Source organism: Pungitius pungitius, chromosome 10 (genome assembly GCF_949316345.1).
Source record: "Pungitius pungitius chromosome 10, fPunPun2.1, whole genome shotgun sequence".
Taxonomy (NCBI): domain Eukaryota; kingdom Metazoa; phylum Chordata; class Actinopteri; order Perciformes; family Gasterosteidae; genus Pungitius; species Pungitius pungitius.
Window position 1 is genome coordinate 1,465,797 of NC_084909.1, and position 27,121 is coordinate 1,492,917.

The 27,121-nt window shown below is 44.2% G+C and overlaps 3 protein-coding genes across 4 annotated transcripts; 2 read left to right on the forward strand and 1 right to left on the reverse strand.

Annotated features, from left to right (window-relative positions):
• Window positions 1–347: 347 nt before the first annotated feature.
• Window positions 348–9,291, reverse strand: itm2bb (integral membrane protein 2Bb). 2 transcript variants are annotated; one of them, XM_037488743.2, is made up of 7 exons: window positions 9,069–9,291; window positions 3,028–3,165; window positions 2,362–2,430; window positions 1,916–2,041; window positions 1,689–1,799; window positions 1,299–1,449; window positions 348–1,191 (listed from the first exon to the last, which is right to left on the reverse strand). In XM_037488743.2, exons 1-7 carry the CDS (start codon window positions 9,150–9,152, stop codon window positions 1,103–1,105), a joined length of 768 nt encoding a protein of 255 aa, XP_037344640.2. In that variant the 5' UTR covers window positions 9,153–9,291; the 3' UTR covers window positions 348–1,102. The 2 variants fall into 2 exon arrangements, with proteins under 2 accessions (XP_037344640.2, XP_037344639.2); XM_037488742.2 differs by having other exon boundaries at window positions 2,992–3,165.
• A 3,257-nt stretch (window positions 9,292–12,548) lies between these two features.
• Window positions 12,549–15,922, forward strand: med4 (mediator complex subunit 4). Its single transcript, XM_037489591.2, has 7 exons — window positions 12,549–12,699; window positions 12,891–12,957; window positions 13,517–13,687; window positions 13,861–13,918; window positions 14,013–14,099; window positions 14,174–14,305; window positions 14,834–15,922. The coding sequence occupies exons 1-7, from the start codon at window positions 12,626–12,628 to the stop codon at window positions 15,004–15,006; spliced, it is 762 nt and encodes a 253-aa protein (XP_037345488.1). The 5' UTR covers window positions 12,549–12,625; the 3' UTR covers window positions 15,007–15,922.
• Window positions 15,923–16,403: 481 nt separating this feature from the next.
• On the forward strand, window positions 16,404–26,461 carry sucla2 (succinate-CoA ligase ADP-forming subunit beta). The gene is made up of 11 exons (XM_037488760.2): window positions 16,404–16,550; window positions 18,314–18,494; window positions 19,091–19,190; window positions 19,333–19,495; window positions 20,459–20,587; window positions 21,692–21,830; window positions 21,976–22,137; window positions 22,912–23,054; window positions 23,163–23,283; window positions 24,332–24,420; window positions 24,540–26,461. The coding sequence occupies exons 1-11, from the start codon at window positions 16,434–16,436 to the stop codon at window positions 24,612–24,614; spliced, it is 1,419 nt and encodes a 472-aa protein (XP_037344657.1). The 5' UTR covers window positions 16,404–16,433; the 3' UTR covers window positions 24,615–26,461.
• Window positions 26,462–27,121: the final 660 nt, after the last annotated feature.

Here is a 27,121-nt window from a genome sequence, read left to right on the forward strand (position 1 = left end):
AGGTCCCTCTGATTAGTGCTTTAATCAAGGACAAATTTCCACCGTGATCAAATGACAGGCAGGCCGAGCGTCCGCTGTGACAGCTGATCTGGGGTCAGTCCTCCGAGGTGACGGAGGCAGACTCACAGTTACACGACGACACAGCGGACAAACACACCGACCTACTACCGCAGCATCGTCGTATTTATGATCACGCCATGAACAGTGCACTACTCGCATCATTTACTTAGGAACAAGTTCTTATTAAGATGTTCCACCCCGATGGCAGCGCTGCGTGAAAAGTTAGAGGTTCATCACCAGGGCAACGTAAAATCAAATAAAAGAAAAATGAACGCAAAAGGTCTGTGTTGGTTTTTCTAATTGGTTTTATTTATTGTGTTGGTCTGCTCATAACTTTTAAGAGATTATATACACAATTTAGTACAAGAGAAGTTATCCAAAACAAATTACATTCAAAAAGAAGAAACAACCCTTGAGAAGAAAGAGATTTTAACACAAGTGTGTGTGTGTCTGAACCCCCTGCTGTGAATTTTATTCTGTTTGATTCAATGCAAAGATATAATTAAAGCCTGCAAAGAGAAGCACGTACTAACACCCTTATTTTAAGATCATTTTCCAGTTAAGAAAGACCAGGTGCTGTGTATTAATAGCTACAAACAAACAAAATACAAACAAAAAAAAAAGAAGAAAAAAAGTCTCCCCGAACTGATCTGGTATAAAAGTCGCCCTCTTTCTTGAAACTTAATGTGTTTGTATTGAAAGAAAGATGAACTACACTTAACCTCGTCTACTGAACTACCTGCTCATGCTAGTAATTGCATTTATCTTGATTAATATAATTTACTATTATATAATTAGCTGAGTTTTAACTATTTATTCATGAAAACATTCCAAAGATCCCCGTACAGAAAAGTGGAAAAATACACAACTCTTTACCTTTTTTTTATTCTTCTTCTTCTTTTAAATCACAATCAAATCATTTTTACCAAACAGCATCACATTTTATTCCTCTCAACCACTCAAACTACCTGAAGTAAAAGGACAGAAGAAAAGACAGGTGGGTTTAAAAAAAAAAAAAAAAAAATAGAAAGGAAAAGAAAGCTCACTGCTCACAGATCAGAGTCTCCACCACAAACTTGTTCTCGAAGTGACGGATCTTGTGGCAGTTCAGCGCTTCGCGCTTCTGCATACCTGCAAGTCAAAGAGAGGGATTCAATGCACCGCCCAGGTCCCCGGTTCCACCCATCAACTCCAAGTATAAGAGAGCGCATCAACGTGAAATGGCTTGCTACTCGTACCCAGAATCCTGTCCCTGCGCTGCAGCTTGAAGGTGTCTTTGCCTTGGCACAGGTTGTAAATGAAGGAGCCGAGCTGGTCGACTTGCTCCAGGCGCTCAGTCACAATCATCTCCTCGTGGATCAGGTAAGACTGAGGCAGGTAGGTGCCGGCCTGGACAGGAAGTGGGGGGAGGGGGGTGGGAAATAATAATAAATACATAAGTACCACTAACACGCGCTTTCCTCGGCCCTGACTCATTAAACATGGAGCTACGGGCAGCCTAGCTTAGCATAAAGACTAGAAACAAGGCGAGGCTGTCTCCGTCCACACTTACTGATCTTCTAATTTAACATTTGACTCCTTTCTATGAGTGAGTGAATAATTCCGTTAAACCGGAGCTCGTCTGTTACCAACACGTTGCTGATCAGATCCCTAAAGTCTTTGGGCGGCATGACGATGGAGGTGTTGAGCGGGATGACATAGCACTTGTTCAGACTCAGGTCAAGGTAGGCCGTCAACCTCTGAAACAGAAAACAAACATACATAGTACAGTCTTTTAATGTGAAAATCCACAGGAAGTGTTGACTGCCATTGACAGCCGGCGTTATTTGAACAGTGTGACTTCCCGAGAGCTCACCCTCTGGAAGTCGTGGACGATGTCGGCCGGGTCTCCGTCATCGAACTCTGGGACGGGGACGGAGATGAGCTCCACCTGCTCCCTCTCCAGCACCCGGATCCGCTCCTGCAGCTGCCGCAGTGGGTTCTACCAAACCAGTTCAACAAATGGTCACTGTCGCCACTGTACGATCGTTCCAAATAGTATCCCACGGCAACTCGCTAAACGTAAAGGGTCATTTCAGTGGGAGAGAGACACTGACTGAATGGATAGATTGATCCAAACAGCTGCTGATGCCCGACTAAAACAAAGTAAACATGAAGTGAAGGTGATTACTTTACAGCGAGTAACTCAAGGTCGCAAATCAATCAGTGGCTCAGTGTGTAATGATTACTTCACTTCAGGTCACGCGTTCTGAACACAAACATCGACACGTGCCGCGCGGCAGGAAGTGCGTCGCTTCATACCTCCACTTCGTCCTGGATCATGTAGTCCTCCTCGCGGTAGTTGACGCCGCACACGAACACGCGACCTTCCTGCGCCGACGAGAGGCGGACGAAGAGAAAGAAGAGGGAGAGTTTGAGAAGGAAGACAGAAATCGCGACGTGGCCGTGGGTTCATAGTCGAGTTCACGGAGCACGATGCCAATAAATGGAAAAAGGAGGAAACGCAGTGAACCCGTAGATTGACTTCCACAGCGGTACTTCCTCATTCTCTGTTTTGACTGTTCTAGAGAGCTTAAGTCGCCTAGAATCTGTTTATCATTCACGCTGATAAGACCCGCCCAAGTAGGCAGAGTTAACACTTGCCCTAAAAAAAACAGCCCTCTGCAGTTCTTCCTGCTTCAACCTGTCGAGTTGTCTGTTCACATTTGTTTGTTTCTCTCTGTTGGTTTGTGGACTTCAACCCAAATAAAAAAAAAAACGTTATCATACGTTATTTTATTTTTGATACCATCGTGTTTTATTTCATGGGGATCTACGTCATACATGATTTTATAACGAGGCAGCTAGTTGTGAAACCCTCAAGGCCGCGAGTCCCGACCTGCCAGTGACCTACTTAGCTGGTACCCGATAATGGAGTATTGTTTAATTTACCTCGTCGTCCCACCCTTCTTGGGGCTGGTAGCTCACCTCCTGGACGTAGTAGTGGTGGTACAGGTAGGCACCTCCGACCACCACTCCGGACAGCATGAGCGCCAGGCCCAGGCACATCATCCAGCACCAGGCCCGGGACTGGTGACGCAGTGGCGACAGCGCTGCCTCCGCATCCTGCGGGACAGAAGAAGAAGAAGATGAAGATGATGAAGGGCGGGTGCGTTTGCCGTGTTTAAATATTCAGAGATTACAAAAGCAGCTAAAGGAGTGCAAGCAGTGACGCGCATAGATGAGCACCACTTACCCCTCCCTCCATCAGGCCTTTCATTCATTTGAATACAATTTGTTTACTCGTTTATTGGGGCCTGGCTCCAATAATAGTAAATAAAAAACACACAAAGGATCAGTGTGCTGGGGTTATGCGAGGTCGAGACTTTGATCTGGATTCTGGGGAAATACTCCGCGGTCCATCGGCGTCGGACCGACGTCAGCGGAGGAAGAGCGAGCCCCGACTCGCCTCCTGCTGCCACGGACGGACGCCTCATGTTCTACACACACTTCCCCAGAGTTTACCTAAGCGGTTCTAGTGAAAACATCTGGTGAGATTGTGCTTTAGAATTATGAGTCACGGCTAGTTTGGGCGCTTTCAGCTGTTCAAATCGGAGAATTGATACCTTTTGATTATTTTTGATTCCTTTTTATTATTCCCTCATATTGGGTTCTCTTCAAATGTTAATGTTGGCTTGTGCAGACTCAGTTAGATGGAAATGTTGTGCTATTTTCGTAAAAGAATTATGAAATAGACACCTTTAAATGTCGGTTTTTGTTGGATTCCAAAACCGCATTGCAAATTACATTAAATGTCATTTAGCTGACGCTTTTTTTTTTAGGTGTCTTGCTCAGGGACACTTTGACATCGAGCAGCCAGGATTCGAACTGCCAACCTTGCAGCTCCCAGCGGATCCCACCAAATGAATTCTGATGTCAAACAGAGAAACGTAAAAGAAAAAATTTTGTATAACAAAAAAATCTCAAATAAAAGGCAGAGGGTTGAATGGCTTAATGAATGAAACTCATATAATGAAGAGGAGACGATTGGTTTTGTTCCAGTAGAAGTACTGCCATGAAAAGACAATCCCTCAATGTACCGCTCAAATTAGAATTATTAGTTAGCATGAGTCGGCATTTCGTAGAACACCAAAAGCCACCAAAAAAGGCAGTTGTTAAAACTTCTCCTGGCAGGCGATCAGCGAGAAAGAACATTAACAATGAAAGAGGAAGAACGTTATAAAAAACAAACAAAAAAGAGGAAGCGGAGGGTTTGAGGACAGGAAGTGAAGCGTTTAAAGAGGCTTCGACGAGCTGACAGAGACACTAATGGGGAACATTTCCTCAGGCTGTGACGTCTCTGCTGAGTGAACCTTTGTTGGAGTCACTCTCGCTCCCTTCGACTCCGAGGGAGACAAACCCAAAACAAGGCAGAAAGCAGAGGACGACGTTTCCCTTCACTTCAACGTCCTCTCAGGAAAGAGTCGAGAGGCGCCCTCACTTTACAACACGTATTACAGGACTTTCCCCGACAGACATTTATACATTTAATCTGCGCCCATATCGGATTTTCTTACTGGTGGATGAAATAACAGCCGTGCTGTGTCTCATTAACCGGTCCCTCAAACTGGACTTTGTAATGGGTCGATTTGTGTATCTGACGAGCACAGCGGCTCAGTTTAGCTACACACACACACACACACACACACACACACACACACACACACACACACACACACACACACACACACACACACACACACACACACACACACACACACACACACACACACACACACTTTGTTTCCCCGGTGCCGTGCTCTTCCCGTTTCACACACACTCGCCTAAAGCTTCACCAACAAGAACCAACAGGCCTTCGGGCCGCCATTTCATAACTTCAACACACACCCTCATGAACACAATCGCGTGTCAACTTTACACACAGCAGGGACAATGTGTCCACTTACAAACACTCTCACTAAGGAGTGGACGACGAGGCCGCTGAAGAAAACCTCCGTTACCAAAAAATGACCTAAAAAGGAGTAATGTTGTTCAAATGGGTCGATGTTTAACATTTAATGACATTAAGGAAAAGAAACATTGTGGTTTTCTTTTAATCTACCCATGAATTAACCAAACTATTTTTTTCTGATGTTTAGTTCTTTTTATTTTATTTCATTGACATTTTTACATAACAACGGCCACATATAGACAACGATATTGTCTCTATGGTTAAAATGCTCGTCTTGCCTGATTAAAAGCAGTAGTTTTAGTTTTTTTAATGGCATCATCACGACCAAAGTCCCTGATCCTTTACATGGTTCCGTCCTCTGAAAACATCTCATCATAAGCCTGCTGCTCCGAGCATCGTCTCACCCGAGAGCGCCTTTTGTTTCCGTCTCCACGGAGACGGGTGGGTATCAGTGTCCAGGACGCGCGGCCGGTTTCCCTGAAACGCCATCCTCTGACCTCTGAGCCTCACCTCGCGCCCAACGGGGAGCCCCCGGATTCTCTCATTCAGATCTCAATGGCGCGTATGGTACCGTGAGCCGGGTACCACGCCAAGGAGCCACGGACACACCCGCTGATCAAAGTCCACCAACACACGGAAACTACAACACGAGGGAACTATGAAGTCAATACCAACTGGATTCATTCAGGCGTTGTGTCTGCCTGGTTGTTTAATCTTATCGCCCCCCCCCCCCCCCCCTCCCCCCTCCCCCCTCCCCCCTCTCCTAAGTCGCTCCGACTGGATATTTCTCTGACCGATTAGACCATAATCCCTTTCAAGTAGTCTGCAGGCCTCCATGGGGGGGGTGGAGGGGATTTGGAGGGGAGGGGGGGGGGGGCCAATAGCTCAGGAAGAAACTCTGGCTGTAATCCTGTAACGTAGCCGTGTTGGAAAGTTAGGAGTTCTCCTACCAAATGAGCCGGGTCGGGTCGAGCGCGGTGGATGAGAGCACCACGGTCCTGCATTCAGCTTCTAGATGCAAATCCATGCATTTTACGCACAAAGGGTTCTACAGGAGGAGGCACGGCGCTGGTGAAGGAAACTGGAAGCCAATTTGGCCGCTGGTTCCAAACTTCTGAATGGCAGTACAGGGGTCAATGTATAAGCTACAAAACTATACCATGGTCCTTCTTAAATTACAGAGGAAAGAAAGAATAAACCAGTCATCTTTATTCCCGGAAAAGAATGCAGCTTAAGCGGTTAGGTTGGAATTTTAGGGTTTCTACAAAATTGACAAAAAAGCCAGAAATCTCAATAGCTTCCTGAATCCCAAAAGGAAAAGCCTCTCCGACCAAAAGTCCCCTTTGTTTCCCGAAACGAAACTAAACCCAAGGGATATTTTGTAATGACATAATGCATAATATGATTTTTTTTTTTTAATGTTTATATTGATCTCAGAACACTGCGACGCACTGACGCCCTCATTCAAAAACTTTTGGTATCAGGAATAAAAAAGGAAAGCAAAGCATTTCCCCTCTCCGCACATATAAAACGGATTTACTGTAACCTATTATCAGCACAGCTACAGCGAGTTTGGCTGCGGCCAACACGTCTTAATGAAGCTTCCTTCCTGCAGCCGCCGCCCACCGACTGGATCCACCTGCCGCGGCGATAAAACCACAGCCCAGAGCTCGCCAAGAGCGAACAAAACGATGTTTACTCAGCCGGCTTCATGGCGGACCGTTTAAAAACCCAATTTGTGATAACAGGTTGGTTGGATGGAAGGAAGAAAAACAGGAAGAAGCTTCCAAAACAAAAGAGATGAAGCTTTTCTGTTTTAAGATCTTAAGATAAAACACAGGCAACCTGTGGTGGGAAGTCGCTGAGCGTGGATTCACACGCTGCCTCGGGTGGCGCGTTAATGTGCAGAGAGATAATCTCAGGTGCTCCTCGCTCAGCCCGAGCTGTGTGGAGGTTATTTTCAGCTTCGTCTATATGCAGGAACCCGGGGCGGCTCATCGCTGACCCGAGAACTAGCTACTTCTACACGTAGGCGGTTAAAAAAAAAAAAAAAGCGATGAATTGAAACTTCTTAATATATCCATTACAAATAAATGCGTTTTTGCAGCTTTCTCGAATCAGTTGTTCAGTTTGAAGATCGTGAGGGTTTTGCATGCCGTAGGGTGTAGAGTCTAAATGGCAGAGAGCTGACCGGTCTATCTTGTTTCTAATGGAGCAGAACCCAGTAGCGACTGGATGTACAAAACGGGCAGAAACAGCAAAGAGACACCAATGGTTCATTTGCACCAAGCCGAGCCAATAACGTGGCTAACCCGTCTAAAGAAACACGTTTTACCGCCCAAGTTTAGACACGTGAATGACTCAAGAAAATGAATGACGAACTCCAAGAGGTTACATAATTAAAAAGGAGCTGTACTTATATACCAGTATATACTCCTACACTAAATCTCAATGGGACACAATGTACTTTTTACTATATTTATTGCTAACAAAAACATTACAATACAATTAGCTCATAAGACATTGTTCCCGAGGAGGGAATTCATGTATATTACACAACGTTTATCACGTCAGCAGATTTTCAACCGATGCTTTTCTGAGAGAACCATAAATATGTGTCAATCATAAATTTTGCAATGCCTCGAGTTCCTTTTCATCAAGATAAAGAGTCAGTCAAGTCAAGCTGAAACTGATCCGGACTACCGCAGCAGCCCCCAATCACAGAGATACGCAAACCCACAGCTTCTCACGAAGCATCCCGTCTGCTCTGAAACACGTCTGCATCTGTATTACCAGGGGAGGAGATTGTTGTTTCACAACAGGGTGGAGACGGAAGACGTCACTGGAGAGCTTTTAGCCACACTTTATTCCCAGAGAGAGACGACCAGCTTCAGTAGTCAGCAGTTTCTAACCTGGATTATTCATCCAAGTCGTCTGCAGGATTAAAGTGTGCTCACTGCCGCTTTATCATTTAAAAAAAAAAACTAATTAAATATACAGATTCGCAGCAACCGCTTTTCTTGTTTTAAAAGTGATCATTTTTTTCTTCTTCAAACAGCTCAACTGTCAATCATTATTGGTGAACCTATAATCATTATGGGTATTTCTCTTTGGTTTTCTGACATTTTTCCCCCCGAGCAATCCACTCGTGGAGAACAATTTATAACAAACGTCCCCAGGCTTCGTGTGTTAAAGGTCAGCTTGTGACAGGAAGTATTCTCTGTGCACCGAATAGCCTTTTATGTCCAATTTAAAGACCAAACTCTTCATTTGGTGCAGATCAGATGAAGTTACCTGTTAGGGCTGAAATATTTATTTGGCTTGGTGCACATGTAACCTAATAATCTGCTTTCTATTTCGTAATAGTGACGCACTTTGTGGTAACAAGACAAAAGGTCGATTTTTATGTTTACTTAAATGAACAAATAAAAGTAATTAAACAGCAATACAAGAAAAAAAGGGACAATCAACGTAAAAGGCAAGATGGCCCACCTGATAAAATCGGATTACAACGAATTAATGTTTCGAGTAATAAAACTAAACACTCAGTTTAAACACATTGTGAGTTCGATGAGTTTTGTGGGTCGCAAAACCATGTGACGGAAAAATGTGGAAGAAAAATAACTGCCCTTGATCGAACTTACTTATAAAGTGGAATCACAAACCCGGAAGAGTGTTTTCTCAAATTACCAAAACAAAATAAAAACTATGCTTAAACGTTGTAAAAAAAAGAAGCAAAGAACCGAGAGAGATTGGCGGAATTCCAGTAATACATTTGACGGTTTTAAAATAGCAGTAGACACAAAAAATGCACAGTATTAATTATTATTAGATTACGTTTTTTAAAGAATAAAACATTAAAATGCAGCATAAGAAAGTCAAAAAGTAACTTAACGTTAAATGACGTTTGCATAAGTTAATGTTTTACTATGAATAAGTTCGAAATGTAAATGGAGAACTTGGCTAAAAGGAACCAGAGTTGTTTTATAAAAAAAACTGCGTTCCGCCGAGCAGGAAGCTAACTTATCGTTAGCTGCGTTAGCCATTTTCTACTCACTTTGTCCTCCTCGGGGATGAGAGTTTCTGCGTCCTTTTTCACATCTTTTTGAGCCAATGCGGAGCTAAAAGACACCTTCACCATCCTGGAAATTATCCCGACCAACTCCGACGAGAAAAGCGTACTTTGAACAGGGTTTCTGGGAAACTAAACAGCAGCAACTGCTCCGAAGTAAAAGAGTCACTCTTCTCTCCGGCCAAGTGTGATCTGTTGTGATAACGGAGGGTGCCAAGCTGGGCAGAAACACAGAAACCACATCCGGTTGGTTTCAAAATAAGAGCATTATTATTTACTAGAATGTTGAGGTGTATTTTGCTTTAGTTTGAAATCAACGAGTGAGATGTTGGTATCAATCTGAAAGTTTATTACTAGAGAGAAAGCAAATAAATGCATTTGACCATATGTTATTTTATTCCATCAAATTGTGAGGCCACAAATACCACCTACTACGGTGGCCGAGAAGGTTCAGACAAATACAAAAGCAACAACACAACCGCAAATGCCACAACGCAACACGAACGCCACAACACAAAATACAAAAGGCACATCACAACTGCAAATGCCACAACACAACACGAACGCCGCAACACGAAAATACAAAAGCCACATCACAACCGCAAATGCCACAACACAACACGAACGCCGCAACGCAACACGAAAGCCGCAACGCAACGCGAAAGCGAAAACGGAAGTAGCTGCCCACGGGAGCGAGCGTATTTTGGAGGAACGGAGCTGGAGGATGCCAGATCGTTTAAGAAGTAATTGAAACATGATTCCTTACTTTAACTGTAACCGCAAGGAATCATGTTTCACTTACTTCTTAAACAATCTGGCATCCTCCAGGGGCCTGTTTCAGAAAGGAGGTTAAGTGAAAACTCTGAGTATGTTAACCCTGAAATGAGGGAAACTCTGAGTTTTCTGTTTCAGAATGGGAGGTATGTTAAACCTGAGAAAGCAGAGTAAGTCAAGCCTGTTTCAGAAAGAGAGGTAACTTATACTCAGAGTCAGTTACCATGGCAACTTACTCTGTGAACCTAACCTGGTCGGGAGCAGGTTTTCTTCGGGGAACCCAGAGTTTATTTCGTCTCCTCCCCTTTTTTAAAGAGGAAGTGGTATTTAATCACCTCATTCATTCTTTCGGTATTCATTCATTGCGCACATTTCAGTCACGCAGAGCGCATCAAATCAAGTGAATGAAATGGCATGTCCTTTTATGGACGATCCTGTGGATGAAGAGGCTGCATTAATCCGTAGGGAGTTGCATTTACGTCGGGAGAGGATTTTGAGACCCAGAGTGGATTTTTTGTCATATCCATATTCATTTTTATTTGAGCGGTACCGTTTTTCTTTACAGTCAATAAGATACATCCATAATCTCATCCATCCTTACATCAGAAACATCAGCCATCGCGGCCGTGCTCTAACATCCGAGCAGATGCTTTGCGTTGCATTACGTTTCTTTGCAAATGGTAGTTTTCTGTATAACATTGGGGATGCAGAACATATCAGTAAGGCTACTGTTTGCAGAGTTGTAAGGAAAGTGTGCCTCGCTCTTAAGCGCTTTCTCCGAATTTTTGTGCTGTTTCCTGGGCACAAAGCCGTGAAAGCCATCAAAGAGGAGTTTCACAGGATTGCAGGTCAGTGATGTATAAATCGGTTTAAATGAGGCTAACCTGATAAATGACGTTCAGTTAAGAGCATATTGCTGCGACCCCTGGAAGTAAACTAATAATAGAATTCCTTTTAGGATTTCCGAATGTGGTTGGATGCATTGATGGCACACATATTCCCATCATTGCACCTTCCGAAAATGAAGCGGACTATGTCAACAGGAGGTCCATCCACAGTATTAATGTGCAGGATTGCACCTACATGAAAATTAAAATTAGGTTGAATAACACACTGTTCTTCCAGTTTCACTTCTGATATTATAACAGTTGGGCAAGTCACTTATATTACTAACTACAACTGGCTTCTTCAACAGTGTAATTAGATTAATGTAATAATGACTATCTCTAGAAAGTATTGGTCTACTTATTACTAATTACTTTCTAAATCCCATATCAACTTCAACCACTTGAACAATACAAGGAGAGACAAGAAACTGCACTTTTAATGCTTTCAAATAAACATTATACAATTGCATGAACTATTCTTGAAAAAATATATCTTTTAAATTTGATGTTAAATCCACTATTGTTTTATACAGAATTGCTTTATAGTTTATGCAGCATTAAATGCAATTACATCAGATTTTACTTTAAATTACGGAATTAAATTAGTTTTTAGATTACATAGAAATTAATTACACACAACACTGTATAACAGTAATTCAAATGTAAACTTACGCATTGACTCGAGCAGCTATTTTCTCCCAAGCTAACTCTCTGTCCTTCGCCGCTGCAGCCGTGTTGCTTTTTTTTAAAAATATATGTTCGTACTCTCCATATGCTTGCATAAGCACATCCAGTTCTGCTGGTGAAAAATATGAAGACCTCTTTTTGTCTGGCGCTGTTGCCATGGTGACTCGTAATATCTGCGCTCCATTGATAATGGCTTTTTATAGTTGTGGTGCACGCGCTTAACTCAGAGTAGGTCAACTCAGAGTTGATTGAACTAACTCATTTCAGCTGTTCTGTAACCGAAAACTCAGAGTTTCCCATCTCAGGGTAAGTCAACTCAGAGTTCAAGTTTTAACTCAGAGTTGGTTGAACCTCCTTATTGAAACAGGCCCCAGCTCCGTTCCTCCAAAATACGCTCGCTCCCGTGGGCGTTCCTCCAAAATACGCTCGCTCCCGTGGGCAGCTACTTCCGTTTTCGCTTTCGTGTTGTGTTGCGCCGTTCGTGTTGCGTTGCGGCGTTCGTGTTGCGTTGTGGCATTTGCGGTTGTGATGTGGCTTTTGTATTTTCGTGTTGCGGCGTTCGTGTTGTGTTGTGGCGTTTGCGGTTGTGTTGTTGCTTTTGTATTTGTCTGAACCTTCTCGGCCACCGTAACCGACAAAGTGTATTTACATTGCCTTAAGAAAAAAATGTCAGTATTGGTGCTTTTGTTTTTAAATCAAACAAAACCCTTTAATATTTAAATATACAGATTCAAAGCAAACTTTTTTCTTCCTCAAACAGCTCAACCGTCAATCATTTTTGGTAAACCTACAATCATTATTGGTATTTCTCTTTGGTTTACTGACATTTTTCCCCAAGCAGACAGTATTGGTGCTTTTGTTTTTTAAATCAAACAAAACCCTTTGTCCGGAATGTGGCTGGCTACCAACCGATATCTTGATCTACTCATCTAACCTCACACCCATGTTCCCACAGCTGCCTCAGGAGAGAACTTCAACCGAATATATTAAAAGTGGTTGCCAGATTTTGATCAACAATTCAAAATAATTATACAAATATTAAGTAAAAATTGAATACAGAATTTAAGTGAATGTATTTGATGGTATTATAATGATAATGATGCCACACAGTCAGCTGCCATTAAAAAAAAAGTCTGATTTGAAGATTTGACCTACGTCACTTCCTGTCCTGCGCAGACGTGACGCGAGCCAAACATGGCGACGGTGCTTGAGAAATCTACGAAAGAACGGCTGCTGTCTGTCGTGGATGATTTGGAGGTTTTGTCCCGGTAAACCTCACACTCTCCCAGTTGTGGCGCGGTGTCGCTTTCATCCGGTTACTTCCGGGCGTGTTGTTTGATGTGTAGACCGTCCATTAGGCCCGTAACACCGCGTGCATCCTCGGCGGTACTTGTAGCGTTAGCTAACCACAACGTTAGCCGTTACTTGAATCTCCTTCTGCGTGTGTTTTGTATTTCAGGGAGTTGATAGAGATGTTGGCTCTGTCCAGGAGCCAGAAGCTGCCGCAGCCAGGAGAGGACACCCAGGTAACACGATACGCAGTCTCAAGGGTTAAAACAAGTGATTTCTCTTTGGTTTACTTCCTATCAATCAAGTGATGGAGGGAGGATTTAGCTAAATACCCCACAGTTAGAAGGGAAAGATGCTGCGTGATCAAATCATATTAACGTTTTAAAAAGTACGTACATATGATGGAACACGTATTCATGTATAACAATATTATACAGTATAACAAGCATGTATGCTAAGTAGAAAAATATCACCTCACCTGTTACTGTGTAATATTATTTTACTGTTGTAGTTGTTGGAAGTGAAGCGTAAGATTCGATTATGTTAACTAATCATCATTTTCATTATGGGACAACCTTCTGATTTATTCTCTCCAGTTAATTGGTTGTTTGGTTTAATACAACTAACCAAACCTTGTTTTCAGCTTCAGGCTGAATCATTTCATTTTAACATTAATTTTGGTTGCATTTGTGACATAAAATGAAAGCACGGTTGTACAAAGCCAGAGTCTGACTGGGATAATCTGTTCCAATTCCAACAATGTGCATGGACTGAAAGTGTTTGTGTGGTCCTCAGATCCTGGAGCTGCTAGTGCAGCGGGACAGGGAGTTTCTGGAGCTGATGGAGGTAGCTCAGCAGCAGGGGAAAGTTCACCAGGAGATGCAGCTGCTGGAGAAGGAGGTGGAGAAGAGAGACAGCGACATCCAGCAGCTCCAGAAGCAGCTAAAGGAGGCGGAACATATCTTGGTGGGTGGTGCTTTTTTCTTTTGTTTATACGTTTATGTTTTAAGGTAGTTTGTGTAAATGTATGAGATGTTAGTCAACTCGTTAATAAGTGCATTTTAAAAAACTCAAAAACTATTGCAAAATTGTCTTCTGTTGTTCTAAATTAAGTTCTCTTTTTCTTTTCTTTTTCAAAGGCCACTGCTGTTTACCAGGCAAAAGAGAAACTCAAATCCATTGACAAAGCCAGAAAAGGTGAGCGACGGCATCCGTCCGTCACTCTGAATGTTGCTGCGACCCTGAACTGTGTTTTTTGTGCCTGATGGTTCGTTGACCTGTTGTTTTGCAGGAAGCATCTCCTCGGAGGAAATCATCAAGTACGCTCACAGGATCAGTGCCAGTAACGCTGTGTGTGCGCCGCTCAACTGGATTCCAGGTAGGAACCACGGAACCACGTCCGTCTGCTCCTGCTTTTCGTGTTGCACTTGCTAACACTCAGCTTGGTTACAGGGGATCCACGCAGACCCTATCCCACTGACCTGGAGATGCGTAGTGGAATGCTGGGCCACATGGCCAACCTGCCGACCAATGGCGTGAATGGTCATCTGCCAGGTGACGCTCTGGCTGCTGGGCGGTTGCCAGGTGAGTCCTTGAAGAGGATTAGAGTGTTACGCCACCACCGTGGAACTGATAAGAATGTGTTTGTCAAAGTCACTGCGACCCTCGCCCAGTCAATTCTGGCCGTAACTCAAGAAGCTCTATTCTTATTTACATCTACTTGTCTCTTTAGAAAGCACATGCATTGTTCTAATGTGTAATGATGCAGATCTTACTCCACTCTCTTGGCTTCTTCTTTACTAAAGTGGAACAAACTTGCATTGGAGCTTTCCCCCCCCATTTTACATCAATTAATTAAAAAATTGCTTATGAAGGAGTCTGAGTTCAAAGTATTAATAAATTTGAAGCTGTTGAATAGTAGTTTACTGTGCATTTATTATAGCATGTAGTTATCATATTGATAGCTGTTGTTGAATGTTGTGTTGTCATTATCCAACATAAACACTGAACAGCCTGTTTTTTCTTCTGCTGGACCTCTGTGGGAGCTCAGACCAGAGCTTTGAGTAGATTTGGGAATCCACAGAATAACTTGAGTCTCTCCTCTTCTCTCAGACGTCTTGACGCCTCACTACCCCTGGCAGTCCTCGGACGTCTCAGTGGGGATGCTGCCTCCTCACCATGGCAACGACTTTGGCTTGGAGCCCCCGGGTCACAACAAGGAGAATGAGGACGACGTGGAGGCCATGTCGACCGATTCTTCCAGCAGCAGCAGCGATTCAGACTGAGTGCGTGTGTGCGTGTGTGCGTGTGTGCGTGTGTGCGTGTGTGCGTGTGTGTGTGTGTGTGCGTGACACAACTGAGCAACACCTCATCGAGTATCTTTGGTTCAAATCGTAGTCTACACGAGGTAATTGTAAAACCTTGCATGCTCTGGACTACACCATCATTATTCTCAGCTGTTTTCTCTTAAGTTTCCCTTCTAGTTTTTACTAAATAAGGGCCATCTTTTATGCACATTTTGTAGAATAAGCCAGTTTGTAAGGGTAGCATTGAATTCTTTTTTTGATTCCTGGATTGCCATAAAGTTATATTTGTGTTTTAACTCCTCTTCTCTGGACTTCTCATAACTAGTACACTGTGGCCCAGCAATTGAAGGTTTGAAGAAATCATGTCAATTAATCTTAATATCCTTCTAATACACACATACTGGAGCTGAGAGAGAAACCAAACCTTATTTTGACCTCTTTGGTGACCGGTTGTGTTTGAGTGCGCAACCCATTTTTGTCAGTTTTTCCACGAATGTTCCTCGTGAAGCGTTGTTTGTTGAACAACAATATGGATTATTGCTGTTGGTTTACCTCTGTGTAAATAAGATTGTACATACTCAGCCTTGTAAATAAATACTTTTTGAATAGAATGTGTGTCTGAGTGTAATTGCAAACCTTTATAAAGGTGAAAAATAATGAATTCAGATATGGATTACTTCACATACATTGTAGATGTACACAAGCAAGTCAAAAATATCCAGCAAAGAGCAGTTGATTGTTTAATATGGATTTTCCTTTTATGTAACTAAACTTTTTCCCATTTCAGTTCTCTTTTCATACAATATGTATTTGTAAAAAATGTGAGTGAAATGTGATAACATGAACAATGAAGTTCTTTTTTCTCTGATACAATTCAGTCACACGGTGTACATGTTAATAAAACATCTTAAATACCAATAAAATACTAAATAGCTTATTCTGTTTGGTCAAGTATGAGTTAATTCTGTTAAGTATGATTACCTCTAATAATTCCCATATTTAACAGTAGTGACGGATTGCATGTAGGTGAAAGGCCGGAATGAGGCTATATTTACACTATTCACACTTCTGTAAACTCTAAATGTCATAGATCAGTATTGTGTATTTTCCATAAGGAGTAGTATGGCTTTGTAAACACTTAGTTTCTAAATTCGTGTGCTAATTTTCCAGATGTCATGAAGGCAACAACTAAAAGGCCAATCCCATATAGTCCCATATTTCAACAAATGAATTTGCCCCAAAATGTTGTGTTTTATTTCACCATCAACTATCTGGTATCGATTGCATCTCCTCTTCACCTTGAAACAAACTTTAGTCTCCTGTCATGTTTACTGGGATCCATTTTTAGATGATTGAATACCTTCCAACAGGTTCACAGTCGCAGCCGTTCTAGCGGCTCACCGCGCATGCGCGTCAGTTACCCCACTGAAGAGGGAGACATGGCGACGTCCCTGATCTGCGGCCGTTTGACGGCTAGCCTGAGAAACTCGGGGGCCAGAAGCACTCTCAGCTCCGCTTCCAAGGTGAGTGTGTGTCCGCGTTGAAGTGAAGGCCCCCGGCTTCCCGGCCGGGTGTCCGTGAAAGCGACGCACACCCATTAAAGGCTACAGTTTCCCCCTCCTTTGAAAACGGACAGGGTCAAATCTGACGTTAGCACCATCCCCGTTGGGCTCCCGTTGTTTCGGCTAGCATGCTAGCTAGCGCGGAGCTAGCGTTAGCGCGGACGGCTGTCACCGTGAAGCGAGCCCGCTAGAGAACACCAGCTTCCGCCCTCCAAGCATTTCATTTCATCCCCGCTTTTTCGGTGTGTGTGTGTGTGTGATGCGTGTTTGAACGGTGTCTTCGGAGGCGCGTGTGGGCAGTGAGCAAAGGCAGTCGCAGCCCGGTGACCTCCAGCGGCGCCGCGGAGGAGAAGCTGCGCCATCGCATCGGTCCCCGACGCGTCTAATTTGGGCGAAGTTTAGCTGCACAAATCGGCTCATCCGCCCGCAAGCTCCGACAAGAGCCTCCCGAGAAGCGCAAACATGGCGTGTTGTTTTTATTAGTTGTGAGACACCCATCGATGTGTTCCTTTCCCCGTCATGTCCAGCGGTCCTTGGACTTTTCCACCGATTGACTCGAATCAATGAGTTGAGACATGTCAATGATGATCTGTCCGTCATTGAAGCTTTTATTTTGTTAATTTCTCATTAAGGTTCACACTGTCTGAATGCACTGTTCCGTGTGCATGTAAATAAATATTTGGGTTTTGGATTAATGTTTATTGTTATTCGGTATTATAGCTTAAATGGGTTTTTTTAAAGGCTGCTTTTCTGTGCCTTTTTAATAGTTTGAGTAGAATTCTGATTGATCATCTCCCAATCAGAAGCCATTTATTGCCACGTTGCCCATAAAGGAATTGATCATTTGAGTATTGGGCATTAAAAGGAGAGAATTTAGTATAAAAGTACAAAAAAAAATTGATGAAAATGAACAATATAAACAGATCAGTGCATTGAAACCCGTATGTATTGAGGGTGAAAAGTAGATTCTCTGGATGGAAATGTCCTGTGGATGTAATGTCTGGGTCAGTTGTGCTCAGGACTCACACTTGGTTTATGAGACCAACTCGTCCACATCATCGTTGACTTTAACATTTTTCTCTCAGCTACGTCTTAAATCTCTGATATAAATTCAAGTCCCTTTTCATATTGTTTTTCCCCTCTTCAAGCTGCTTTTATAAACCTTGTTGACGTTCCAAAGTTGTATGTAAACATTGCAAGTTTGTGCCGGTTAATTTCCTGATTGCAAGAATTATTGCGTTTTCTAGGTTTCCCAGATTTGGGTATTTTTCTTAGATTGAGTTAAGAAGCACTTTAACACACAGTCTTGGTTTCATTTCCTTAATCATGTTTCCACTGTTGCATGTGTTTTCCTGCTAATAACACTTCTGTTATTTAAAAATGAAGTAAATTAAACTCCATATGCGTTAGTGGTTGCCGTAGAGAGGTCATTCTTTAACATGTGAGGGACAGATATTTGAAAACTGATCATCCAGATAATAGTTGATCTTCTGTATTTGTCAGTTTAAATGTCTTTTAAACATTTTTTAATAGGAATGTCACAATACTGATATTTGCCTGAAAATAATTTAATTTAAAATAATTTAGTATCTTGGACATGGCAGATATATTAAGTTCTGTATTCAAAAACTCCGTAATCAACGTGCTGTGTTGTAGATGCAGGTTTTTATCGATGGTCAAGAAGTCCACTATTTCCCCCCCCCCCCCCCCCCTTCCCCGTGCAGGTTCTCGCTGGATCCTCGGGTCTTTTCGGAGGCCATGTGTCCCAGCTCCTGCAGCAGCGGAGGAACCTCTCCCTGCACGAGTACATGAGCATCGGGCTGCTGAAGGAGGCCGGCATCGCCGTGCCGGACGGCATGGTGGCCAGCTCCCCGGACGAGGCCTACTCCGTGGCCAAGCAGATCGGTAAGCCGCGCGCAGCCCGCAAGGAAACCGCCTGTCCATCAAACGGCGTCACGTTCATCTGTGCAGACGAAGAAGAGGCTGATTGAGAGGCTGGTCTTTGTTGAACTCAAAGCGCTACGTGTATTCTGGAAGAACAGTTAGTGAGACTTTGGAAATGTATTTTTAAAATGAGTAACCATCTGTTTCGATAAAAAGCAAACAGGATATTAATTATGACCAGATTTGATGCTAACTTAAAAAAAATAAAATAAAAAAAAGCTACCACATAAATATTGAGGCTCCACACTGGCTCTAGTTCCTTTACACAAACCCACAGTTTGACTCTTCGGACGTGACCTTCTTCCGAAGGGTTTTTAAATAGCTGTCTTGTATGTGGACGGACACACACACGCTAAACATAGCAGCGTCCTGCTCCAGAGGTATCCGTTGACACCCGGCTGACATAATTGCAGGATAGTAATATCCAATATCAGTTCAGTAACAGTCCACGGGGTCACCGCCTGCCATCTGTGGCGGATCTATATTTTTATTTATCGCTGTCACAGTTTGGATGGTGCATTGTTGACGGGATGTGTGTGTGTGTTTGTGTGTGTCAGCGTCAAAGGACCTGGTGGTGAAGGCTCAGGTGTTGGCTGGTGGCAGAGGAAAGGGGACGTTTGAGGGCGGACTGAAGGGAGGAGTGAGGATCGTCTACTCGTGAGTTAAACCCACTTCCGTGTAATCGAGCACACAAACGGTGCCCCGGGCAAAAAAAAAAAAAAAAGTTTGACTTTAGCGGCGGGTCGACCGCTCGGGTGCTCGCGAAGCGCTCATACTTCCTCTCCCTGCTCCGGTCCAGGCCAGAGGAAGCCCGGGACGTCTCCTCCCAGATGATCGGTCGGAAGCTGTACACCAAGCAGACCGGGGAGGCGGGTCGTATCTGCAACCAGGTGTTCATCTGCGAGCGCAGGTACCCGCGCAGAGAGTACTACTTTGCCATCACCATGGAGAGGTCCTACCAGGTGAGGGAACGCATGGTGGATTCAACCCGACGTTTTCCTCTGACTCTCGGCTGTAAAATTCAAAATCCATCTTAATGAATATTTCCTGCATAGTCCAGTAGTTTTCAGGAAGGTGCTGATTGTTGCTTTTTGCCAAAGGCCTAGTTTGAATTCACTTTCTTCACAATCTTCTCTCCCAAAAAAAAGTGAATAATCTTTTCTGGTTGTGCTGTATCACACCACTAGATGGCAGCACAGTGCTTGAGATAATGGTGAAAGTCTTCTGCAGCACAGACTACAATGATCTCAGGTCATGGTTTAATAGAAGTTAAATGAGCTTCTTTTTTTTTGTGTAGACATCGTCAGCGTTAGTGGTTTTGATCCCTTTAACATCCAGTGAATGTGAAGTGTCATCTTTCAGCTGAATACAGAATGGCTCTAATGCAAAGATATTATGTACATACACAATGAGATCATTACCATACATAATGGATGATAATGATGATGGTATTCATCTGAGAAGTGTCTCTTCCTCTTAATCTTCACTCCCTCACCAGAGGAAAGACAAAGGAAGCTGTTACACACGGAACCTTTGGTTAAATGGGGAGTGTTTGAAGTAAAGTGCCTCCCCTTAAGACCTGAGGACAAGGAGACTAAACTCAGGTTTTAAGACACAGCCACGTTCCACCAACCCGTCCAGCATCGCCACGACATGCGTTTACATTTCTATCTACAATTCCAGTGAGCCCCACTGTGCAGAGGAGGGGTCAGAATAGGATGCACCATTCATCCGTCTAGAGTTGTAGTTAAAAAAATAATAATAATCTTTAAGCGTATCAAAGTATTTGTACATGTGAACACGTGTGCGTCTTCAGCATTGGATTCCATCCTTTTTGTTCTTTTCAAACTCTTTTTATTTTTAATTTTTATATATATATATTTTAAATGGTGCAGAAAGTGTGAAACTCCTCTCGTTCCCCACAGGGCCCCGTGTTAATTGGCAGCTCGCAGGGGGGCGTGAACATCGAAGACGTTGCCGCCGAAAGTCCCGACGCCATTGTGAAGGAGCCCATCGACATTGTGGAGGGCATTAAGATGGAGCAGGCTGTCAAGGTACAATCTATAGCAGAGGGAGCGCGACTCAAAACCCAGGTGGGGGGGGGTCTGGCGTGGCTCGTCTGCAGGAGAAATCGAAAACTGAGAGGGGAAGGGATGCGGTTTGTTGCCCACGCTGCACTTTGGGAGGCGATGTCTAAATCCCAGGAGGCTACGTGTTGTTTCGGGAGAAGGAAGCGGTTTACTGGGCGAGACACGGGTCCAATCTTCTCTCCCAAATCGAGTCTCGGGTCAGAGGCGGGCTTCATTCCTCTCGGACGCAGATGTTTTTCGGAATAACAAATATGTTTTTATAGGAAACAACCTGTATGTTATGATTGTGGAAGCTGCTTTGGAATCATCATTTTTTTTTATCTTTCTCTGTCTGTTTATTATTAACAACACGCCAAGATGACTGTTTTTCTAAACAGTTGAGACTTAAAAGCTGCCCTAATGAAATGAATATTCTCATAACTCCAGAAGGTGACGTTGCTCGTGGTGATGAACACGGCATTCCAGCCTCTCTTAAGATTTGGCTTTGTGGATGGAGACTCCCTTGGAGCACTTAGTGAATGAAAAGGAAATAAATCAAAGAGCGTGAATATTAGATTTGATTTCCTCACAGAGTAAGATCTAAGTGTCCCTCAGAAGCCTATTTTACATTTTAGCTAAACGGAATGTGAATGCACTTCTTTCTCCACTTGCCTCTTTGTCTTCTTCCAGTTGCCTTCTAGTCTCTCACTGTCTCCTCTCAGTTTGCGTTTGATTTAGAGGTTTGGCAACAAACCCGTGGTTTCTGGATATTGAAGCCTGTTTGTCGTCGTGACAACAGAGACTCGATATACTTGACAAAGGGGAGAGGAGCTGATGGCACGGCTCTCCAAGCAGACGGAGGGTCATTGATGTTCTTTCAGCCTTCGTTCATCCCTCCACCGTGTTTGTAAAACTGCACGACATTGCAGGTTTCTCTTTAAATATACGACAGTTATATCATGAGTTTTTTTTTTTATCTCCTCATATTCCAGCTCAATTTTCTTTAAGTACCACAATAATTGACAGAGCGTGTGATTGCGTAATCCACTCGGGTGACTCGTGGATGACGTGAACGTTGTTTTGCTGCAGGTCGCTCGGGAGATGGGCTTCCCCCCGGCGCTGGTGAACGAGGCTGCAGAGAACATGATCAAACTGTACAACCTGTTCATCAAGTACGACGCCTCCATGGTCGAGATCAACCCCATGGTGGAGGACGCGTCTGGAATCGGTACACACACACACACACACACGCGCACACTAGAGGAGCCCACTGAGAAGTATCGTGTGTGATGTTGAGAACAATGTGAGTTGGACCAATCCACTTCTTGACATCATGAGATTTTGAATATGACCATTGCCTCGTTTGTCCCCAGTGATGTGCATGGACGCCAAGATCAACTTTGACTCCAACGCGGAGTACCGTCAGAAGATGGTGTTTGGCATGCGGGACTGGAGCCAGGAGGATCCCCGGGACCAGCAGGCTGCCAAGGCCGACCTCAACTACATCGGCCTGGATGGAACCATCGGCTGTCTGGGTCAGTGCGACGTCCAAGGATTTCCACTCGGTGAACTCCTGGCGTTCACCGAGTGAAGATTCACAGAAATGATACCAAAAAGTCCGAGGTCGGTAATCTGCGAATTTAAAGAGGAGAGTCGGTGGTTTTAAGAGGACTCGAAGCAGTTAGAAAACATGGAAATGGGATCATGTGACTTGAAAAGTTTCCAAACCTCTCTAAGCCACGATGACGTACTGAACAGTTCTATTCTACCAAAGTTTATGGAAAGATTTTATATTGATTGACTTGTGATACGTGCGACGTCTGGACCTGTCGACTGAGCATTTTGGAAATATCTTGCCCTCCCATTAAAAGGGAGGCTTTTTTTTCAACAAACTGTAAAAAAAAAAAAAAATAGATATCGATCAATGTAGCAAACACATTTTGTTGGATTTTCCAGCCAAAATCCAATGCCTTCTTTATTGTATTGTGCTGTTTTATCTCCTCGGCCAGCTGCTGCTGCTGCAGCGCGGCGCTCCTTTACGACAGCAGAGGGAGCAGCTAATCATCTACAAAAAATCAGTCCCATTTTCACTCTTCGCCTTCAACGCTTTTTAAATCACAAAACTACCAGTTAAGGATTCCTATTTTCCCCATCCCGACATCTATTCAAACTTTTATCAGTGTGCAAACTCAACAGATTTGAATCGGGACCTTATTTTTATATTTCATTACGTCAACAAAATGGGAGCAGGACTAAACCAACCTGATCCGTACTGCAGTGAAATGACCGCTAGGCCTCGTTCCTTCTAGTCAACGGCGCGGGTCTGGCCATGGCCACCATGGACATCATCAAGCTCCACGGCGGTACACCTGCCAACTTCCTGGATGTTGGAGGAGGAGCCACAGCTCATCAGGTGACCGAGGCCTTCAAGCTCATCACCTCCGACAAAAAGGTGAGAACGGACTTCCTGCCGCGTGCACGTTCCTCCTCCGACGTTCACCCTCACATCCCGTGATGTGGCACTGGCTACATGTCGGTTAACGCCAGTGTTGCTGCTCAGGTTCAGGCCATCCTGGTCAACATCTTTGGAGGAATCATGAGGTGTGACGTCATCGCCCAGGGCATCATCGTCGCCGTGCAAGAACTGGACCTCAAGATCCCCATCGTAGTGCGGTTACAAGGTGAAACACGCGCGCGCGCTTTGTTAGAAATGTCGCGGTTGCAGTTGTTGCAGTTAGCTGCCAGTCAGAGCTCAGCCGTGGTTTAGAGCCATGTGGAATGCAATAGAAATGCACCTCCTTTAACACAAAGATTATGTCTTACGCAAAAAAATAGGCGATTCACTAATGTTTTCTTTTGATAATGTCCTGAAAATGGATTCAGACACGTATGAACAGAAAGGCTTTAACTCAAATGACCTCAGCCATCAGCTACTTTACACTCCAGTAAACACACACACACACACACACACACACACACACACACACACACACAGACCTCACCCCCTCCAGTCAGACGGGTTAACCAGCGTCTGGCAGCTGGGAGGAACTTGACTGATGTTCCCGTCTTCAAAGTCCGGCTCCTGTAAACATGCAGTCACTCATTTTAAAATGTCATCATGTGACCCTGTCTCTTTTCTTTTGGACTGAAACTCAACACTACAGATGTTTTTCCTGCCAATAAATAAGTTTTCATTTTTCCAATGATTTATTTGGGCATTAAAAATGTTTAGGTAAACAACAAACTAAAATATAATGAGCACAACTCTTTTTGTACCTTTAACATTTCCCTGAAGTCATAAATGTTTGACAGCGGTTGTGACGCATGACTGAGCTCCACAGTGAGAAAGAGTAAGACCAAGTGACTAAATCTCTGTGACAGCCCCAACTTCTAAATCCCAAAGTCAACTGCTGCACGCCAGCAGCCATCCGCCCCCGAGCAATAATACACAACTGGCTTCATTAGCTCCTCCAGCTTCGGACTTTTAAGTTCAGTGCTTTTGTTCTGATTCTGATAAGTCGATGTGTTAATCCTCATTCCACTGAAAGACTGCACTCAGTGGTGCTGCCTGAGGGCAACAAAGCTGCAGACTGTGGAGTCCGTTTGACGGTTGAATAAACAGGCCAATACGTCGGGGAAAGCATTACGCTGCTTCATTTTTGCTTTGTCAAAAAAAAAAGAAAAACCCACATTCAACAAAATGGGGAATTTTCTTTTTCTTTTTTAAAGGGACCAGAGTGGACGACGCCAAAGCTCTGATCGCTGCCAGTCCACTGAAGATCCTGGCCTGTGACGACCTGGACGAGGCCGCCAAAATGGTACACACACACACACGCACACGATGAACATCTAAAATGTTACGCGGCAGCGCTCATACTCAGGAGTGTTTCCCCACGAGGGGACATGAGAGACGAGCTCACTGTCCCTCTGCTCACAGGTTGTCAAGCTTTCTGAAATCGTCTCGCTGGCTAAAGAGGCTCAAGTGGACATCACCTTCCAGCTGCCCATCTAAGAAAAGGACCTGCGCGACCTCCTCCCCCCACACCCCCCTCCCCCCCAAACGCTTCCTCCATCCCACCCCCCCGAGAGGAGAGAGCAAAGACGCGTCGTTTTCTCTTTGTAGTGCTGCGGCACGATGGCAGGACTCTGTTCAGGTGTCCAACAGATAGACCAAAGGTTTCACTTCAGAATCCTTTATTTTTTATTTTATTTTTCTTCCTGTCTCAACCCCACAAACCCTAGTTGCACTTCAGTCGATACGCACAAACCTCCACTTTCATATCCTTCAAACACGCGCTCAATAAACCTAACTGCTGTTTCCTTCCTCCTGTTCGGTATTGTTCCCTGTTTTCGGCGGCGTTGAATTGAATAGGCGGCTGATTTTTGTTGTTGTGTCGAGTGGATTCGTACGGTTGACTGAAAAGGCATCTGGACAAGGATTGTAATTCTGAACGCATTCATTAACACACACACACACACACTTTTGTGCCCGTGCCTTTTCAGTGTGTTCGTCTCAAAATAGAAATGTAACGGAATTAAAAAAAAAAAAAAAACGTTTGTTCCCTCCGTGAAGAACATTGAAGTATTTCATCAAACGCATCCATCAGCCGTGAACTCCAACGTGCAGGCGGAGCGACCGGGCAAGCATTCATTTCACAAGAGCTTCATAGACTGAGCCACGGACACAAATGTTCATCAGTTCTTATTCCCAAATTAAATAAAACCACCATTTTTTATTTTTTTAAAGCATCTAGGAGAAATGTGTTACGACTCTGACCCGAAAATGTGATCGTCATTCACCATTTAACTCCAGTTTCATCTTTCCGTGCGATATCCAAATATCATCCACAGACGTCACTGTCTCCACTTTCACCTGAAAAAGAAAAGGAGCGGGAGTCTCACAGCTGGACAGATTGATGTTGACGTGGTGGACAGTGAGACTTATAAAGCTCTCCTTCCAACAGCTGTATAATCTTACTGTTGATCAGAGTCCCGACGGTAAAGACTCTCGCGTGCGCCGACACATCTCAGATCTTTAAATGACTCCCATGAATATTTCAGTGTTCCCGTTGTCGGAGGTGAACCCTCCCCCCCCCCCCCCCGCCCCTCCCCACCGGGGGAGGAACTTGACAGTGGAGCCGAGCGTTAAGCGATGTCCTGAGTCCACTCCGTCGACCCGGATGAAGGAACACTCCTCTTCCTCCTCTTTCTTCCCCAGCGTAGTGTGCATCCCCCCCACCCCCCCCCCCCCCCCCTGCTGAAATGATGCATGCGTTTAACGAGGGCGCGCTGAGGCGAGGTGCTCATCAGGTGAGGTCTTCAGAGGCCGTCGACGGCAGGTCTAAGGTCAGCTTCAGGTTCAGGCCCAAGTCCCTCATTAAAAATAACTGCTGCAGCTAGAGTTGTTTTTTTTTTTTTTTTTTTCTCCTTTGTTCCTGCTGATGCATTTTGCCCGACTGACCCCCCCGCCCCCCCCCCCCTGTTGATTGAAGAAGTGCTTCAGGGTTCAACGGGGGCTCGTGCGGTGGCTTCGCTGTCTGTGCAGCCCGCCATCGTGCCCCGCAGCGCGAGCCTCTCTCTCTCTCTCTCTCTCTCTCTCTCTCTCTCTCTCTCTGTGTTCCTGTTTGTAACGTCAGACTTTAGGCCCGGCCGTGACCTTTAACCTCAACGATATAATGACTGTAGTGGTTTCTTTTACCTCCTCCTCCTTCAGCGCTCCGAACACAAAGCAACAATGTGAGTTGTACGTCATTTGTTATATCTTGTAAATAACTAAACTGATGTTCTCTCTGTAAAATATTTATGCTCCTTCAATGGGGTGCTACAAAGAAACAAGAAAATAAATACTGAGGACACCAACGCTTCTGTGGTGTCTTTGTTTTCCTCGTCTCCAAATCTTTACTCAAACATCCAAAACGGCCTTTTTACGCTTAAACACACTGGCAGCGAGATGCAGCCCAGGAAAAACTTAACAGATTTATATTTAAGCTTTGGGATGTTTGCACATATAAAGGACTCGAGTCCACTGAGGGAGAAACAATGTATCTTCCAACAGTGCTTTAATATATAAACGAAACTACATCAGAACCTGCAACAGGTTGGCCCGCAAAATACAAGGCTGCGAGGCATCGGCCAGTCACCTCTACAGACTCCTGTTATTCCTACAGAGGTTATACTTGACCTGCAGGTCGCCCGGGCAACGGCTCACAGCCGTCGACAATCCCAGATTCCATCGACAGCTTTCGTCTGTGTTTCCAACGACAGCAGACGGCATGAAGTAGACGAATGAAATGACCAATGGTCGTTTTTTAAGGTTTTTCTTTTTTTACACACAGCGCGTGGTGAACCCGAGGCCTCACTTTGCCACCAAAACGAAACACTGTGCCCTTTTTTTCACCCCCTTCGGTCTCACGGGACGAAACAAACTGAAGTTTCATGGCCAAAAAAAGTCCTCCGCTGTCATTTTTGATGGATAAATTGGACTCGCTTCTCGCTTTGGTCAAGAAGTTTTGAACTTTT

What these genes read in the sequence shown, in the direction of transcription:
- itm2bb (XM_037488742.2), bottom strand. Translation starts at nt 9,152, where the DNA reads ATGGTGAAGGTGTCTTTTAGCTCCGCATTGGCTCAAAAAGATGTGAAA. An exon ending in AAGAAGGGTGGGACGACGAG is followed by an intron (nt 2,431 to 2,991) that starts GTAAATTAAACA and finishes TCGTCGGCGCAG; the next exon opens with GAAGGTCGCGTGTTCGTGTG. An exon ending in TGATCCAGGACGAAGTGGAG is followed by an intron (nt 2,042 to 2,361) that starts GTATGAAGCGAC and finishes CTGGTTTGGTAG; the next exon opens with AACCCACTGCGGCAGCTGCA.
- med4 (XM_037489591.2), top strand. Translation starts at nt 12,626, where the DNA reads ATGGCGACGGTGCTTGAGAAATCTACGAAAGAACGGCTGCTGTCTGTC. An exon ending in AGCCAGGAGAGGACACCCAG is followed by an intron (nt 12,958 to 13,516) that starts GTAACACGATAC and finishes TGTGGTCCTCAG; the next exon opens with ATCCTGGAGCTGCTAGTGCA. An exon ending in GGCTGCTGGGCGGTTGCCAG is followed by an intron (nt 14,306 to 14,833) that starts GTGAGTCCTTGA and finishes CTCTTCTCTCAG; the next exon opens with ACGTCTTGACGCCTCACTAC.
- sucla2 (XM_037488760.2), top strand. Translation starts at nt 16,434, where the DNA reads ATGCGCGTCAGTTACCCCACTGAAGAGGGAGACATGGCGACGTCCCTG. An exon ending in CCATGGAGAGGTCCTACCAG is followed by an intron (nt 19,496 to 20,458) that starts GTGAGGGAACGC and finishes CGTTCCCCACAG; the next exon opens with GGCCCCGTGTTAATTGGCAG. An exon ending in TGGAACCATCGGCTGTCTGG is followed by an intron (nt 22,138 to 22,911) that starts GTCAGTGCGACG and finishes CGTTCCTTCTAG; the next exon opens with TCAACGGCGCGGGTCTGGCC.